At 48.1% G+C, this 15,310-nt stretch overlaps 1 protein-coding gene across 2 annotated transcripts in view; it reads left to right on the top strand.

The window, feature by feature from the left end:
* Positions 1 to 411: 411 nt before the first annotated feature.
* Positions 412 to 15,310, top strand: part of ALPK3 (alpha kinase 3) — a 32,657-nt gene continuing 17,758 nt past the window's right edge. Inside the window, exons 1-3 of one of the 2 annotated variants that reach the window (XM_058811468.1) lie at positions 419 to 597; positions 10,069 to 10,107; positions 13,243 to 13,364. In XM_058811468.1, coding sequence (XP_058667451.1) covers positions 455 to 597; positions 10,069 to 10,107; positions 13,243 to 13,364 — 304 coding nt within the window. In that variant the 5' untranslated portion in view covers positions 419 to 454. Of the gene's footprint in view, positions 598 to 10,068; positions 10,108 to 13,242; positions 13,365 to 15,310 lie in introns of both variants that reach the window. The other variant, XM_058811466.1, reaches the window with a different exon arrangement.

Raw genomic sequence — 15,310 nt, 5'->3', positions numbered from 1 at the left:
ACCTTTTCCTGATATCCAGTGAAAACCTGACACAGCTTCAATGCTGTACCACCGGGTTCTATCAGTGGTCACCTCTTTGATGTGTGAGAAATCCCCTGTGATGGGGCAGTTATTATAAGGAAAAGTTCACTTCTTCCAGCTATCCTCTGGGGAGGAAACTTTTCCTGATATCCAGTGAAAACCTGACACAACTTCAACGCTGTACCACCGGGTTCTGTCAGTGGTCACCAGAGAATGTCTGGTGAAGTTCACTTCTTCCTCAAAAGCCGGACTCGATGGCGAGAGGAGGAGGAGGAGGAGGAGGAGGAGGAGGCGGCCGGGCAGGCGGCCCGGGGAGGCCGGGCAGCGGCCGCGTCACGATTGACAGCGGCATGTGCGGAGGGTCTATAAACGGCGGCCGTGAGTGACAGGGAGGGCAGCGACGGCCGCGGGGCACGGCAGCCGCACTCCGGCCATGAGCTCGACCCGCAGGGCCCTGGCGGGCCTCTACGGGCGGGGAACGAGCCACATCGACGGCGCGGAGGAGGCCGAGAGCGCGGCCTGGGCCTCGCGGCCGGACCGACGGAGTTACCTGCTGGGCATCCGGCCCCAGAACAGGTGAGCGCCGGCCCGGGGGAAGGCGCTGCTCTGGGGGCTGTCCCCGAGCTGCCCGCGGCCCTGGGTGCGGTGACGGCGGACGCGGGGTGCGGGGACGGAGCGGGCCGGGGGTGCAGCGGGGAGGCCGGGCTGGCCCTCACCCGACCCATGAGGCCTCGCAGGGAATGCGAGGCCAGCTGGAAGTGGTGTTGACAACGGGCCTGGCCGTCCCTCGGGAGCTGCTCCAGGGGAGAAAACCGAGCCATGGCTCGGGCTCTCCAGAGGGGCTGCTGTGTGCTCTAGCCCGGTCCCTCGCCTCCCCAGAGAGAGCTGGCGGTGTCGCAGCTATTGCGGGGCAGGGCCTGTGGACACGGCGCATTGCGTGTGGCTGAGCGGGTGTGTGAAGTGGTGGTGGAATCATAGAATAGAATCATGGAATGTCCTGTCCACAAGGATCGTCGAGACCAGCTCCTGGCCGTGCCCAGGACACCCCAACAATCCCGTGCTGCGCCTGAGCTGGTTGTCCAAACACTCCTGGAGTTCTGGCAGCTGTGGGGCCATGACTGCTGCCCTGTGGAGCCTGTTCTGGTGACCCACCAGAACAGCCTCCACACCTTCTTCACCCTTCTGAGTGAAGAAACCTTTCTGAATATCCAATAATCTCGTCTATTTTAAGCCCCCTTGTACCGCTTCATGCTGGCCCCTCAGGTCCGGTTGCTGCTCACCAGAGAGCAGAGATTGATTGGTGCTGCCACTGCTCTTCCCCTCATGAGAAAGCTGCAGACCCCAGTGAAGGCTCAGTCCAAGCAGTTTTTATGAAATCCTGACAGACACCAGTGTCTCCAGTTAAACTCAGGGAACAGCACTGACCTTCCTGCCTTCATTGTAGTGAAGTGCCTCGCCAGACAGAGCGAGGGGCCCGCTGGGTGCCTTATCTTATTGTCAAAAAGGCATTTCTGCACTGTAGATAGGGGCTGAGCAGCAGTGAGATCAGCATTCCTGGGTCAGGAATGGCCTCCAGCACAGGGTCTGGGGTAGGAATAAGGCTTTGTTCGCAGGGGGAAGGTATGATAAACATGCTGTCAGCTGAGCCTGAGGTTAGCAAACACAGAATTACAGGGTGATATGCCAGCAGCACCCAAGGTGTCGGTGATTGTGTGAGGCACTCAAAAAAAGCCTTGAAATTGCTTTGAATTCGCTGGGAATGCTCTTCAGTCTATGAGCTCTCCAAATGAGTGTGCCTCTTCCCTGCTGATGGTTTATAAATAATCCATTTCCAGCGTGTCAAGCATTGATGCCTCAAGGAGTCAGACATTCATAAAAATAAATGCAGGACCAAAAGAGATAAAAAAGTGCTGCTTGGAAGTCAGGTGTTAAAACTGGGGTGACGCCAAAGTGAAGTTGCCTAAATTCAGTTCCTCTGTGGGGGTATCATGTCGTGCTGGGATGTGAGCTAATCACAGACTGGCTGCACACAGTGACGTCTTCAGCACCACCAAATGTCCATATAGAGTCCACAGCCTGTGGCCTCAGATCATACCAGGGACTGGAAATCTCTTAACTGAGCCCAGTGACTCCATTCTGTGGATTACAAGCAGAGAGGGGTTTTAATAAAGAAGATGTTGAGGTATTTGGGTTGCCTACAGCTTAACTTTTATTTTCCTTGACTACTCTCAAATTGCAGCTTTAATCAGTTTAACCATAAAGGAGAGTTCATCCATCGAGCAAGAAACACCTTTAGTATTCCCAGTTGGATTCCCAGAGTTTCCTCTGTTGGGGAAGGCAGGGAGCAGTGCAGCACCCATGCAGGCAGTGCTCCTGGTGTCTTCAGGCTGCAGCACCCCTTGGGGCTATGCCTCAGGCGTGGCAAATCCAGCCCATAGCTGCCGAGCTCTGAGCCCTGGACCTTTTGAGCTTTTCAACCTAATGCTGCCATGGCTAGACTCCAATTTCCATCAGTGGGAGCCCAGTGCTGGCATAGGGACTCTGCTGCCCCAGTTAAATCAGCAGCACATTCAATTTCCACAAATTCTCCAATCGTTTTTCCAACCACTTATGTGCATGATCGTCAAAGCCTGTGGCAAGGCAATTTAATTTTGTCTCTTAAATCCACTGTCTGCCCATTCTGTTGTAAGAAGCAGTGACTAAATAATGGCTAAATGGCAAAATTGACCTTTCCCAGAGTTCATGGCAACTTCTAGGTTCTCTAATGAGTTAGGGAGGAGGAATATAAAAGTCAGGTTCCCTGCAGAGCCCTACAAGTGCTGAAGACTTGAGCTGGGATTTTTGGAAACTGTTGTCTAAAATGCAGGGCAAGGGCTTGAATGAAGTGTGGCTTTTTATGTTGTAATTGAAAAATGTATCATAACAATTCTGGGAAGCAAATGACTGGAATGGTGTAGCAAGGAGACTTTCAGAAAGCAATTATGACTTTAATTAAATCCAGGAACATCTGGAGAGCATACCTGGGAGAACTTGAAAAGCACGATGAGCAACATGCAGAACAGCAGATAACACTGAGCAGCTCTCTAACACAGAATGGGTTTGGATTTGCTGGGTTTGAAACTAACAAAGGCAACGAGACAAACACAGGATTGCTGTGGGAGGCTACCGTAGCAATTAGGAAACAAAAATGGATATTGTGATCCAAAGAAAATGTGGGGTTTTTCAGGTTTCTCTCTTTCTGTCTTTATGTGTATACACAGAGTATGTTTAACTAAAATATTTGCCTGTTCACCACTTCTTAAAGCAGTAGAAAGTGTAGTAACGTGGTAGAGATACACAAAGACCTGGAGAGATCTTTTAAAAAAGAAACTGAGGTTGGAAATCCCTGCTTCTGGGGTGACTTATGAACACGCTCTGCCCTGTGGATCCCAGCACAGGAATGGAGCTGTTGGAACAAGTCCAGAGGAGGCACCAAGATTGTCAGAGGGATGGAACACCTCTGCCATGAGAAAATGCTGGAATTGTTCATCCTGGAGAAGCCTTTGGGTAACCTGATTGTGGCCTTCAGTACCTGAAGGCAGCCTAAGAGAAGGATGGAGAGAGACTCTTTACAAGGGCTGGAGTGACAGGACAAGGGGGAATGGCTTCAAACTAACAGAGGGCAGGGTTAGATGAAATATTAGGGTTCAGTTCTTCCTGTGAGGGTGGTGAGGCCCTGGCGCAGGGTGCCCAGAGGGACTGTGGCTGCCCCATCCCTGGAAGTGTCCCAGGCCAGGCTGGATGGGGCTTGGAGCACCCTGGTCTAGGTCACCTGCCCATGGCAGGTGGTGGAACAAGATGAGCTTTAAGGTCCCATCCAACCCAAACCATTCTGTGATTCTGTGTTGAGGGCAGTTTGGATGTCTTACTTGGTGTCCCTAACCCTGTTGGAGGAAAGGGATATAATGTAAATTGAAGGATATGAATCAGGTAACCAGAACATGATTTTTCTGGGTTTTAACTTGTAGAATTTTCTAGAGGTGGTGCTAAGAAAGCCAGAAGAATAGAGGTGTTGAAAGTGGCCATAGATAGAACATCATCCTTTTATTAAACAGAGTATTCAGGGTATTTACTCTTTGTGCTCTTGGGAACTAGACTTTAGTAAGGATTTTCCATGTGAGCAAACAGCTCCATGTTTTTCCTTTCCTGCTCTTTTAACATACCTGATATTGGACAGTGTCAGGAGCAGCTTATGGCCCTCTGCTCTGGCTGCTGACAGGATTTTTTTTAATCTGTGTTGTTTTTTTTTTTTAACAAACCTGTAATGTCTCAAAGGAATTATTTCAAGCAAGTAATTATTTCACTGTCAGTCCTATTCAGGGTCTACCTTAGCTGCATTCATGGGCCACAACCCTCAAGACATCTTTTTAGATGTCCTTTTTGTAAGAACTAGAAAATCTGGGGAGTGTATTGTGCAGAGAAATGCAATTTTATATAAAACTTTCATCTGAGTGCTAGGCAAACCTCTGCTGGAAGTGATCTGCCCCTCTTACCTAATGCAGCTGTCTGCTCCTCAGTCTCATTAGAGACTTGCTTCCTTGCTTGAATGTCTTTCTACTGTCACAGCTACATCATATCCAGATATTTATAGAGTGTAGTGGCATTGCCTCTGAGCTTTTCTTGGATAACTCTGCTTGGGGTGGCACTTGAGCTCAGGAGAGGACCTTGCCACCTGGCTCTTCTGGCTGCAAACCATTCCCAGTCTTGTCCCTCTTGCTTTGCACATAATATCAAATGAAGGAGAAAGATCTGTTGCTATAATAAAGTGTGCTGAGGAAGCCCTTGGTTCCTGAAAAGCAGGTTTAGTTCAGTGGAGTTCCCTCTTTGGCAGCTGGGTACCTGTAATGTCCAAGGGGACTTTGCTTTTGGCCAGGAGTGGTGTAACCCCCTGGTCAGATGCCAGCTGAGGCAGCTGAGAGCACTCAGTCAGTTTGATTTGTGGGATGGAGGTGTCTCAAACTCTGGGAAGAGGGACAGCTAGTTCCTACAGGAAAGGCAAAGTTTGGGGTGTCAATGAGTCATCTCCACACCCTGTGACCTGCAGGACACAAGAGGTTGTTTCCCATTGCTGGAGGGCTCTGCTTTGAGTGGGGCTCCTCAGCAGCTGTGCGCTCTGAATAACCATCCTCAGCAATTCCAAAGGGAGATTTTTCAGCTCCCTTTCCATAGCCTCCTGTCCATATGTAAATATCCCCTAGGAAGCCAAGTGGAGCTGAGTGAGTGTCCTGATAAGCCCATGCCCTTCAGGGTCACCATAAAGACACAGAGGATATCACATGTGAGAACTGTGCTCTTCTCAGGAGACCTCCTGAAAGGGGATGTTTCCCAGGCCAGGGGTACCATTGTGTGGGGGACAGAGTGTGGTCATCTCCAAACAGGGCACCTCTCATGTCCAGCAGAGACAGTTCCTAGGAGATGGAATTGAAACCTGCTCTACCCTTGCTCTCTTTGGATGAGAGGAGGAAGATCTTGAGTGACTGAGGTTGTTATCTCACATTCACAGCATCACCTGGTCCAAGAAGAGGAAGATGGAAGGGCTGTTACAGGCATTTTTATTTTATTTTATTTTCTCTACAGAGTGAGCTGCCAGGAGGATGTCGCCTTTCCTGGGCATCTCATTGTCCAATAGTTACTTTGCTTTATTTTTTTGGCCATTTCTTATCCCTTGGTGTGTTTCTATGTTTAATTTGGGCCATAGAGGCAGCAACAATTAAGAGTTAAAACACACAAATCTGAGCCATCTTCAGAGCATTACAGAGGCTGATACAGGAATGTGTAACTTAATTTATTGTTTTCCACCTTCTCTGTTAATGAAATCTAGCCTGAATTGTTACACACGAATCTGTTCATTTCAGCAAAAAGTAAATTACCTGCAGAAAAAAATTGTCACATTTCTGCATCTCTGACATGGATTCGCTCTGTGACCTTGACAAGCAAAGACTCAATACATCTGTTTTCCATTCTGTGAAATAACAATGTGTCTTGTACAGCAACACAGCACCCAGAGCTGCTTTATCACAGGCCTGCTGATAGCTCCTGCCATGGTATATGAGCACCAGCACACATTCTGTGTGTGCAGGGAGTGCTTGATAAGGAGCAGGACACGTGGCAGGAAAGCAGCTCTGAGCACAGCCATGCCTACATGAAAGCCTCAGTATTGGCTTTTAAACCCTGAAAAGGGTTCACTGCTGACAGCTGAGTGGTTTGTATTTGTCTCAAGCAGTGTTAACCTTGAAGACAGGCAAGTTCATAGGAAATCTTATACTTGGAAGTCTGCATGTGCTAAACATGCCCAATAATATCAGGGAGCCAGCGAGGGGCAATGTCTGTAGGAAATTGCCAGTCCCTCTGTCCAGCTCTGTACAGGCTGCCAGGCTCTCCAAGGAGCTTTGGTGCAATGCTGATTCCCTCAAAACATAACTTGGACCTGTCAGCTTTGCTGTCATGGACACGTTTTGCTCTTTTTTTCCTTCACTGGACAGCTTGTGTGGGTCAATTTTCACGCTGTGGAAGAGCACTGAAAAATATTGATCACTGCTGCAGCTCAAGCAGCTCGAGTCCAGGTGCTTGTCCATATGGGGATGGAGCCACTGTTAAGCCTATTTCAGGGTCTCCTGAGCTCTTGCTCACTTCCATGTGAGGAGTGCACTGGAAGGAGAAAGATTTCTTTATCTCAGTGATAAGAAATGCAGAAAGAGAGTAATTTCATGGATAATTGCATGAGAGGGTTAAAAAAGGTGCCAGACTGAAAATGTATGTTTTTCAAGCAGTTAACTTTTTGGTGCCAGTGGATGCCAGCCCAGACCATCAACTTGAGTGGTTAAAAAAAGTGAATGGTGTTGACAGTTCTGCCTCCTGCCCTTGCAAGACTGAAATTTGGCAAGAGCATGAAAAATGAAGAAGGCTGTCTTCACTTCCAAAGAAAATTAGGAGTAGTTGAAGGGCTAAAACCTTTAAGAGGATGATAAATGGCCAAAGGAGCTTGAAAGCGTATGATAAAATGCAATTTAACAAAGAACTGAGGCTGGTAGAAAGGATGTGGTGCAGAGGTGTAGTGCTGTGAGAACAGTTGTGTATTTTCAGAATTAGCTTATAAAAAGCTGAGTTTCTCTTCATCAGTGGGAGGTGCCTGAGGAGGCTTCATCCCACCAGTGCTGGACATGCCTGGAGCAGACGTTTTTGAAGTCCACTTTTCCAACAGAAGGAAGGGTTACACTGGAGGCCTTGATTCAGTGCTTTAGATGTATTCCTCAGGATAACAAAAGCATTTGCCTTTATCCAGTAAGTGCAATGGCCCCGAGCCTGCTCGAGGGAGGCACATCCACTGCTGAGGCTGCACCTCATTAGCAGAGCCCTGTGTAAGTCCTTGGGGAGCCCAGGGCACAGAGAGCCCAGTGCCAGAGAGGATCAGAGCAGGCACACTGGATATCTGCTGCCCTGCTCAGGAGCCCCACGTTTCCAGCAGGGGTTGGGTTCTGATGGAGCTGTGCTGTCTCAGCTCTCCATGGACATGCTGGAACGTCATTGAAGTGAGGTGCCAGCTGCCTGCAGGCAGGGCTCTGCTGGCTGCAGGATCCACAATTTGATCATGCTCTCTGGGGCTTAAAGCTCTAGTCTGAAAAGCAAATTTAGCATATTGAGGTTAAACTTCAATTAATACATGATGGCCTTTTTCTTCTGATAATATGGAGAGACCCTCAAGAGACCCTCAGTTCAGTGTTCAGCGCTGTCTCAGGATGTGCACTGAATAAAGCCCATGTTGTCTTAATACTGGGGATTAAAAAAAAGCACTGTCAGTGCTTACTGTGTGATCACATCCATGAGCACAATGGGTTCATGGCACAAGCAGCCTTTGTTCTGACTCTTGCTATTTTCTTTACGTCCAAGCCAAGACACATCCCTGTTTGTCTTATGCAAGAAATCGTGATTAAAAGCACACCACTGCCTACACCAGCATTCTAGCTTGCAAGGACTTTGGGAACTTCCTTTTTAGAAGGTCTTTAGTGTTCCTCTTGGGTAAAAAGATGTTTTTCCCTTGCAGTGGTAAGGAAAATGTTTTGAGACAAGTTAAACCAGTGAGTTGTGTTTCCAGACAGACAGAGGTGCCTGGGACAGCCCAGAGCACAGGGATACAGCTGCCCCTGGGATCACTGGGGGTGGTTGTGCTTGTGAGGAGTGTGGGAGGAGAATCCTGGATCCCCAGGAGGTCAGGATGGGGTGAGAGCAGCACGAGGTGCAATTTGAGCCCCAGAAGCTCTGAGGGTGTTGAAGACAAGGTGAGGTGCTGGTCAGTAAGGCAGGTAATGCAAAGCTGTGCCTGGCAGTGCCAGAAAGGGCATGGAGCTCACAGGGATGTTGCAAGGAGTGGAAGGATACAGCTCAAAGGACAAAGGACTCTGTGTGGCTTCTCCATGGACCAGCACAGCACATGGAAGAGGGATCAGGTGAGTGAGTGATCCTCAGCCTGTTCCTGTGAGCACTTGATTTCCCCAGCTGGATCACGCCCAGCCTGCACATCCTTTGGCTGCATGACCAGCACTTGGCACTGGGAGTGGACCAGGATTGTGTGGCTGGGGGTGGAGAGGGTGAAGCTGCTGCCAAAAGGCCAAGTGCCACCCATGTTTGTTGGGTTAAAGCTGCTCCTCAGCAACAGACCAAAACTTCTGCTGTCTTTGCTTTCCTGAAGAAGGAGAAGAGTCAGTGAGCCCTTCTGATTTTTCTTCTCAAAGGAAATATGCAATTATTTGTGTAAAGTGTCAGGACTTCAAGCTGAGCTGCTTCTTTTCTCAGTGTTCACATGGAGGTTCTGTCTCCACAGGTGGAATGTACAGTTGGCAGGACCAGTTTTCAGGGTCTCTCTGTGATCATTTTTAGGGCAAGACTTGAAGTCCCGCTGGTTTGCACAGGACTGGGACTCACATTTGGGTAGGAGACCTGAAGAGGTGCACCTGCAGGTGGCCCTCCATGTGGTTCTTTCTGCTGTCTTCTGTAGCACCATCCTAGAGCACTGAACTTTGGTGGTTCACAGAGGCTGGAAAGGTTTGATCTCCCTGCACTTGGGGATGTGGCAGTCTGGCCTGGCACCTCCCAGAGGGGATGGCCATGCTGCAGTCATTTCCAAGGCTGTGTGGTGAGGTTGTTGCACAGGTGTAACATGTACCTCAGTGCAGTTAAATCACTGAGCTTACATGCTGCTGACTAGCTTGTCCCTGTTAGTTTTGGACTTTTGATTGCCATGTGGGTGAGTCAAGGCTTGAGGAGCTGTTCCTGACTGCTGCAGGTCAATGCACAGAGGTTGTTTCCTGCAGCCTGCAAGGGGCTGCTGCCACTGTCCTTTGGCTAGGACATGAGTCCCTGAAGACACTCCTTTGGGAGAGCTGTGACCACTGGTAAGTAGCTCATCAAGATGTCTTGTGCAGGACCTGTGTTTGATTTTGTTCCCTGGATTGGTCAATGCTCCTGCATTTTCCCACAAAGAAAGCAAAGCGTGTAGATTCTTGTAAAGTCTACTTCTGTTCTTTTATTTTAATGTTTTGCCAGACCTTAGTGATTTGATTGGCAAGCTGGACAGCAATATGATCAGAGAGTTTTCAGCTTCTGCCAGGAGCTGTCCTTGGAAGCACAGAGGGGACCCAGCTCGGGCCAGCTGCTTGCCAGCACAGAACTGGGCTGGACATCTCCCGTGCTGGAGCTGCCTGCTTTGAGCACAGTGCTGCAGATGGTGCATGGAAGGCTCAAGGTGCTGCTTCTTGGAAACCTACTTGTATAAATGTCCTGACACTGATTCTCTGTGGTTAACGACCATTTCATTTTTCCAGCCTTTGATTTCAATTGACAATGTGGCTTGCTCGTCCTGGCAGGCAGCCTAAGGCAGCTGTACCTTCTTTTAATAGGAACTCTGACCTCTGCAAAATGACTCATCATTAATATGTCTCTGTAACTGTTTGTTTATTTCAGCTCCTTTCCGTGCTTCTCTCTCTAATGGTTTTTATGCTGTTTTTTGCTTAGCTTATCAAGCAGCAGATTCTCTCCCTCCAGTTTAGGAAGGTAAAACTACATTGCATTAAACTGCTCTGACCAGACACTTTTCTGAATCTGTCTGCACGTCATTAACCTGTAATGCTTTGGTACTAATTAATTAATCAGTCAAGAGCCCTGAAGTGATCTAACAGCCTCATTCTGCATGATTTGATCCCTAATATTTGCTTGAACTGCAGAAAGAAAAGTGAATGTTCATCATAATTCCTGTATTAAGGTGCAAGAAATATTCCTCTTTTTTAGCCAAAGGATGGCTATTCAGCTACTTCTTTATATTAAAGTGAGACTTCCATACAGAGACATTAAAAATTGGATGTGACTGCCCTGAGACATCCAGAGAAAAAATTTTCTTCCCCCTGCCATTGTTGTGAGGATCCTCATTCACTTGGACTTTGCCCCAAAAGGCACTTGTACAGCTGTACTTTGCCTTTGGCAAAAGAACACATTTGGAAATCAGTTGGCATTTCTGGTTTGCTGGAGTGGCAGGTAGAAGAATAACCATGGAGGGAAAGGCCTCTCCAGAACACCTCTATAGCTCTGGGATTTCTAACCAAAAAGTCAGAAAAAGAAAATCATACCAAGAGGAATACACTTCTCAAATCTCCTTTTCCAGCAGGCTTTTGTATGGAAATCCCTCTTTAATTGAAAAGGCTACTGAATTGCAAGGGGTCTCTTCTGCCCCAAAGATGCAGCTCCAGGAAGGCCCAAAGAAAAAGTGACTAGTGCTTTGTGTCCAGTTCTTGGAATACCCTGAATTACTGGTTTAGAAAGCAATTTGAATTGGACAAGCCTCCTTGCAGCTGGAGTGAGTCAGCTGAGAGCCCCACAGTGCCAGAGCCTTGAAATCCTGCTGTGACCAACACAATGGTTTCTTTGAAAGACTCAACAGACCTTCCAGGCTTCCTGCCAGGTGTCACTGGGCAAGTCCCTGATTCATCTGCTGAGCCTGTGGGGCTCCCAGCTTCCACCACAGCTGCTTTGCAAAGCATTCAGTAGCCTTTGCTGGATGTATTTCACCAGGTTGTGGGGTTTGCACTGAGTGGACCAGACTTATTCCCGGTGCTGCCTGCTGGTGGCATGGTGCTGGGATTAAACTGGGTCCCAAGAGCCACTCTGTGTGTGTGCATCACTTGGTTATAAGATGCTGATCCTGTTGCCCTCCTGCTGGGGTATGAAATGTTGGTTGATGCTTGGGAAATTCTTTTATGTGGCTCTGAAAGGCATTTACTGGTATGGGGAGGGAATCTGTACTGAAGGGAGCATCAGAACCCTACCAGTAACTGCCTTGTACTGGATTGTCTGCCTTGCTCCGTGGAAATGGGCTTTTTTTTTTTTCCTGGGATTGGAATTTGGGAAGGTTGCTCTGGTTTGAAACAGCTTTTGACTCCCACAGCCCATTCCTGGCCCCACAGTTGAGTGAAGAGTTGCTTACCAGGACCAGTGTCCTAGTAACGATTGATTTCCACAGAAAAGAGTCTGAGCTGTGGGATCTGTTATTTTTATCCCACCCCACACATGTGTTTGGATACACACCATGCTTATAACCCTCATTCAGTAGATGAATCAGGTTTGCAACATCCCAAGCTTCCCCTGTCCTGACCCTCATCCAGCACAAGGTGCCTGGGAGCTGGGTGAGGTTCCTGCTCTGCCCCAGTGGGTTGTTACTCAGGGATTCATCTCCCTGCATCTCTTACAAACCTATTCTTGCAGGAAGGCAGAGGGAAAATAATGACATTGCAGCCCCCAGGTAAGTTTTCAGGGTGGATAAAACAGGCAGTTGCTGTGGCTGTAAGCTCTCCTGACACCTTCAGCCACATGTGCTTAGTCCCTGTCACTGCACTTGCCCCCTCTGGGTCATGCTAAACGTGGGATTTTTGGTTTGTCCTGACTCAGTTTGCTTCCTTAGCAGGTAGAGCATTAGTGGCAGCAGCAGCAGCATCCTGCCTGCAAGCTGGGGCTGCTTGTGGGGCTGGGGTCCTCCTCATGGAAGCCTCACCACACACTCTGAGCCCTTCTGCTCATGGTGCAGCTGTGTCACGAGTGGTTGGGGCATCTATTCCACCCCTTGCATGCTTCTGGAAGCTGATCACTTGTTTAAGGAATGTCTTTCACTGCTGAAAATTATATAAATAGAGCTGCCAGCTACCAGTTCTCTTGCAATATTAGCTGTTTCTCCCAGCATCTTTGCACTTGAGACCTTGGGAGCCCCTCTCATGTTGTAAATGTGTAGAGTTTTAATTGCAGAGGGAAAAATGAAATAGGAAGCTCTTCCCTTCCAAGAGCCTCAGAATTATCTGAATGAAAACCCAATTTGAAATTCAATAATTTCCCTTTATTTAAGAAAGCCCAGATTTTCTGGGACCTCTCTCAGTGATGCTGCAGCAGGGTTGGATGAATATGGTGATTTATTGCACTCATTGAACAGTGCTGAAACACCATGGTCTGCTCTTGAGCATTACAGATTGCACTGTCAGGATAGTTCTGGCTATTTGGGTGTCCCAGCATGAACTCCTGGAGTAGGGAGTGTGAGTGCCTACCTGCAGCAGTAAGGGGTTAATGAGGGAGTTCCTTTCCAGCTAATTCCTGGGTTCAGAAAGCTGCTAGCCAGACTCACAGCTTCCTCAGTGAGCTGTCCCACAGCTGGCAGCTTTTCTTCATTCTAAGAGGGCTGCTGTGTTCAGGAGACATGCAATTCACACTTGGCCTGAAATGACGCAAAGTCTTCACAAATAAAAGAAAATCCCAGTGAACAGAACATCTCTTGAAACATTTATGGTTCAGAACTGAGAATTGACTTTGTTAGGTGGAGCTCTAAGCTTGCTGGCTGGCCAAAGAGATGTTTTGGTATAATCAAGAGCTAAAATGGGTCTTCATTCATCCAGAGGGTTGACATTCATTGCCCCAGTAGCCCTAAGAGCTAAGACAAAGGGAATGGCTCCCAAATGTCACTTTAAATTGACATTTAGGAGGGAGAAATCAGTCCAATGCCCTGGCACTGAACTGGGCTTGTGAGCAGGTGTAGGGATGATGGGAGGGAAGAGGGCATGGACAATGAGAACACAGGCTGCTGAGGTGAGACACAAGGTGGACCCTTTGATTTTTCTGGTGCTTTTATCTCTAAGAAATGCTTCTTGAATCTTCCAGGAGCACCTTCTGCGCAATCATTTCTCAGCTGACGGAGGAAACACAGCCACTATTTGAAACCACTATCAAATCCCGTGCTGTGTCCGAGGACTCTGATGCTAAGTTCACGTGCATAGTGACAGGTAACAGTGTCTTCAGTGAATAACCTGGTCCTGCCTCACCTGCTGGACTTGTGCCAGTTAAACTCTGCAGCAAGTGATAACAAGGATAACAAGCCCACCACGAGCAGAGGGTCAGCAATTGCATGGTGATTTTAGCTTCAATTTGAGGGAGGTGGGAAGCACCTGAGTGTGTAAAGAGGCAAAGGCATAAGCTAACATCTCAAACAAGGCAAATGAAAGACCAGAAAATGGGATATGCTGGTTACTGCTTGGACCAGCTACATTTTGTTGTCCTAATCTCTGCTTCTCTAATCCTGACCTCCATTACTGAGGAATGTGCAGTTTTGAAGACTAAGGCTCTCCTGCTGGAACCAATACTGCTGGCTGTAGATGGTTAGAGCGCAGCTACATTTGTATCTGTGATGAACTTCTGTGTCTGTCAACATCTGAAATAAAAGCTGGTCACTGCCCAATGAGCTAAAACCTCCCGTTGGGCAGGAAGGGGTTAAGTCAAGAAGAGGAGGAGGAGGAGGGAGAGGCTGAAAAAGAAGGCTGGTGCTAAGGCCTTGTGGCATGGCAGCACATTGGTGTAGAGGCAAGTAGCTCCTTTGGTGATGAGATTTTGTTCTTTAAATACGGAGACTAAAACCTCTTCTCTCAATGTACTTGTTAACAACTCCATGATCCTTCCTGACCTCACTAGTATTAATTACTCCAATTAAGTCTCTCACTCCAGTGAGAGACACTTACAAACAAGTTTGCAAGTTCTGGGAGGAGGAGAGTATATCCAGTGAGCCTCTTTTCCTAAGGAAGTCTGATTTGCTGTTAGAAACAGGCTGGAAATGAGGAGGCACAGTCTCAGTCCCTCTGAGAACTGCCAGCTATGAATTCTTGGCTTTTCTCTCATGGATTCCCATGTTCTGAAGGCTGACCTTCTGACTTGCAGGGGTACAACTGATATATTGATTTTATTGAGGCTTAACCTCAGCAGACCCCTTCTTGCTGCTTCTAGACCCAAAGAGGGCTGCTAGGAGATGCCTCCAAACCACTTTATTTGGGGAGTCATTAGAAGGGCTCTTCCCAGTTTGAGTTTTCTGGAAACAAAAGCTTGACATACTGTGCAGTACCATGGAACATGCCATTCTGCAAGTGTCAGAGGTGTGAAAATGTTTAGTTGTGTTGGGAAATCTGGAGTAAAAGTCCTGGCTTATCTCACTGGCTTAAATCTCCACCAGCTGCACCTCTGAGGTTGATGGTTCCTTCTAACAAATCCCATCTCTTCCTGGTGTGTTGCACCAGGCAGAAAACTTGAACCTGGTACTGGCCTCATTTCCTGCTCAAGTATAGGAAATTGTCAATGAGTCTCTTTCAGCACATGTCACAATATTTTTGTGCTTGGTAAACTAGGTTGGGGAGATGCTTCTGTGCACTTAGAAATTTTCATGGAAACATTTTTAAAATCATTCTTGGACCACCTTTGGCAGATGGGCATCTCCTGTGTGTGGTCCTGTGGAGTGCTTTAGGAGCTCAGGATCTCTTTGGGAGAGGGGCAGGAGGTGTGGGGCATGCCCTGGCTGCACAGCCTGCCTGGTACGTCAGGTATCCTGCCCTGCCGTGATGTTTGTGTTCAACTGGGAGGCGTTGCTGGGAGCAAGGAAATGGCAGTGGCATCCCTGGCCAGTGACCAGAGTGGAACCAGTTCAGCCCCAGCACTGTGGCTGGAGGCCAGGGACACTTTGATGGAGGCAAAGGGCAGACAGTCACCTGCTCCTGTTTTGACGGTCAAGCCACAAATATGGACGTGTGACCTACAATAGCATCTTACTTTTTTTTTTTCTTGATCAATAATGAGAGTTACAGGCTAGTCCAACATCTGGGAATACTTTGACTAGGACTTGCTGGGCTGTCCTAGGAACACAGAAGGATGCAAGTGTTTGAAGAACCAATCTCCAGAATGTGATGAGTGG

The sequence above is a fragment of the Ammospiza caudacuta genome, chromosome 10 (assembly GCF_027887145.1).
Source record: "Ammospiza caudacuta isolate bAmmCau1 chromosome 10, bAmmCau1.pri, whole genome shotgun sequence".
NCBI lineage: Eukaryota > Metazoa > Chordata > Aves > Passeriformes > Passerellidae > Ammospiza > Ammospiza caudacuta.
The sequence above is the reverse complement of the archived record's forward strand: the minus strand, read 5'-3'. Positions and strand labels throughout refer to the sequence as shown.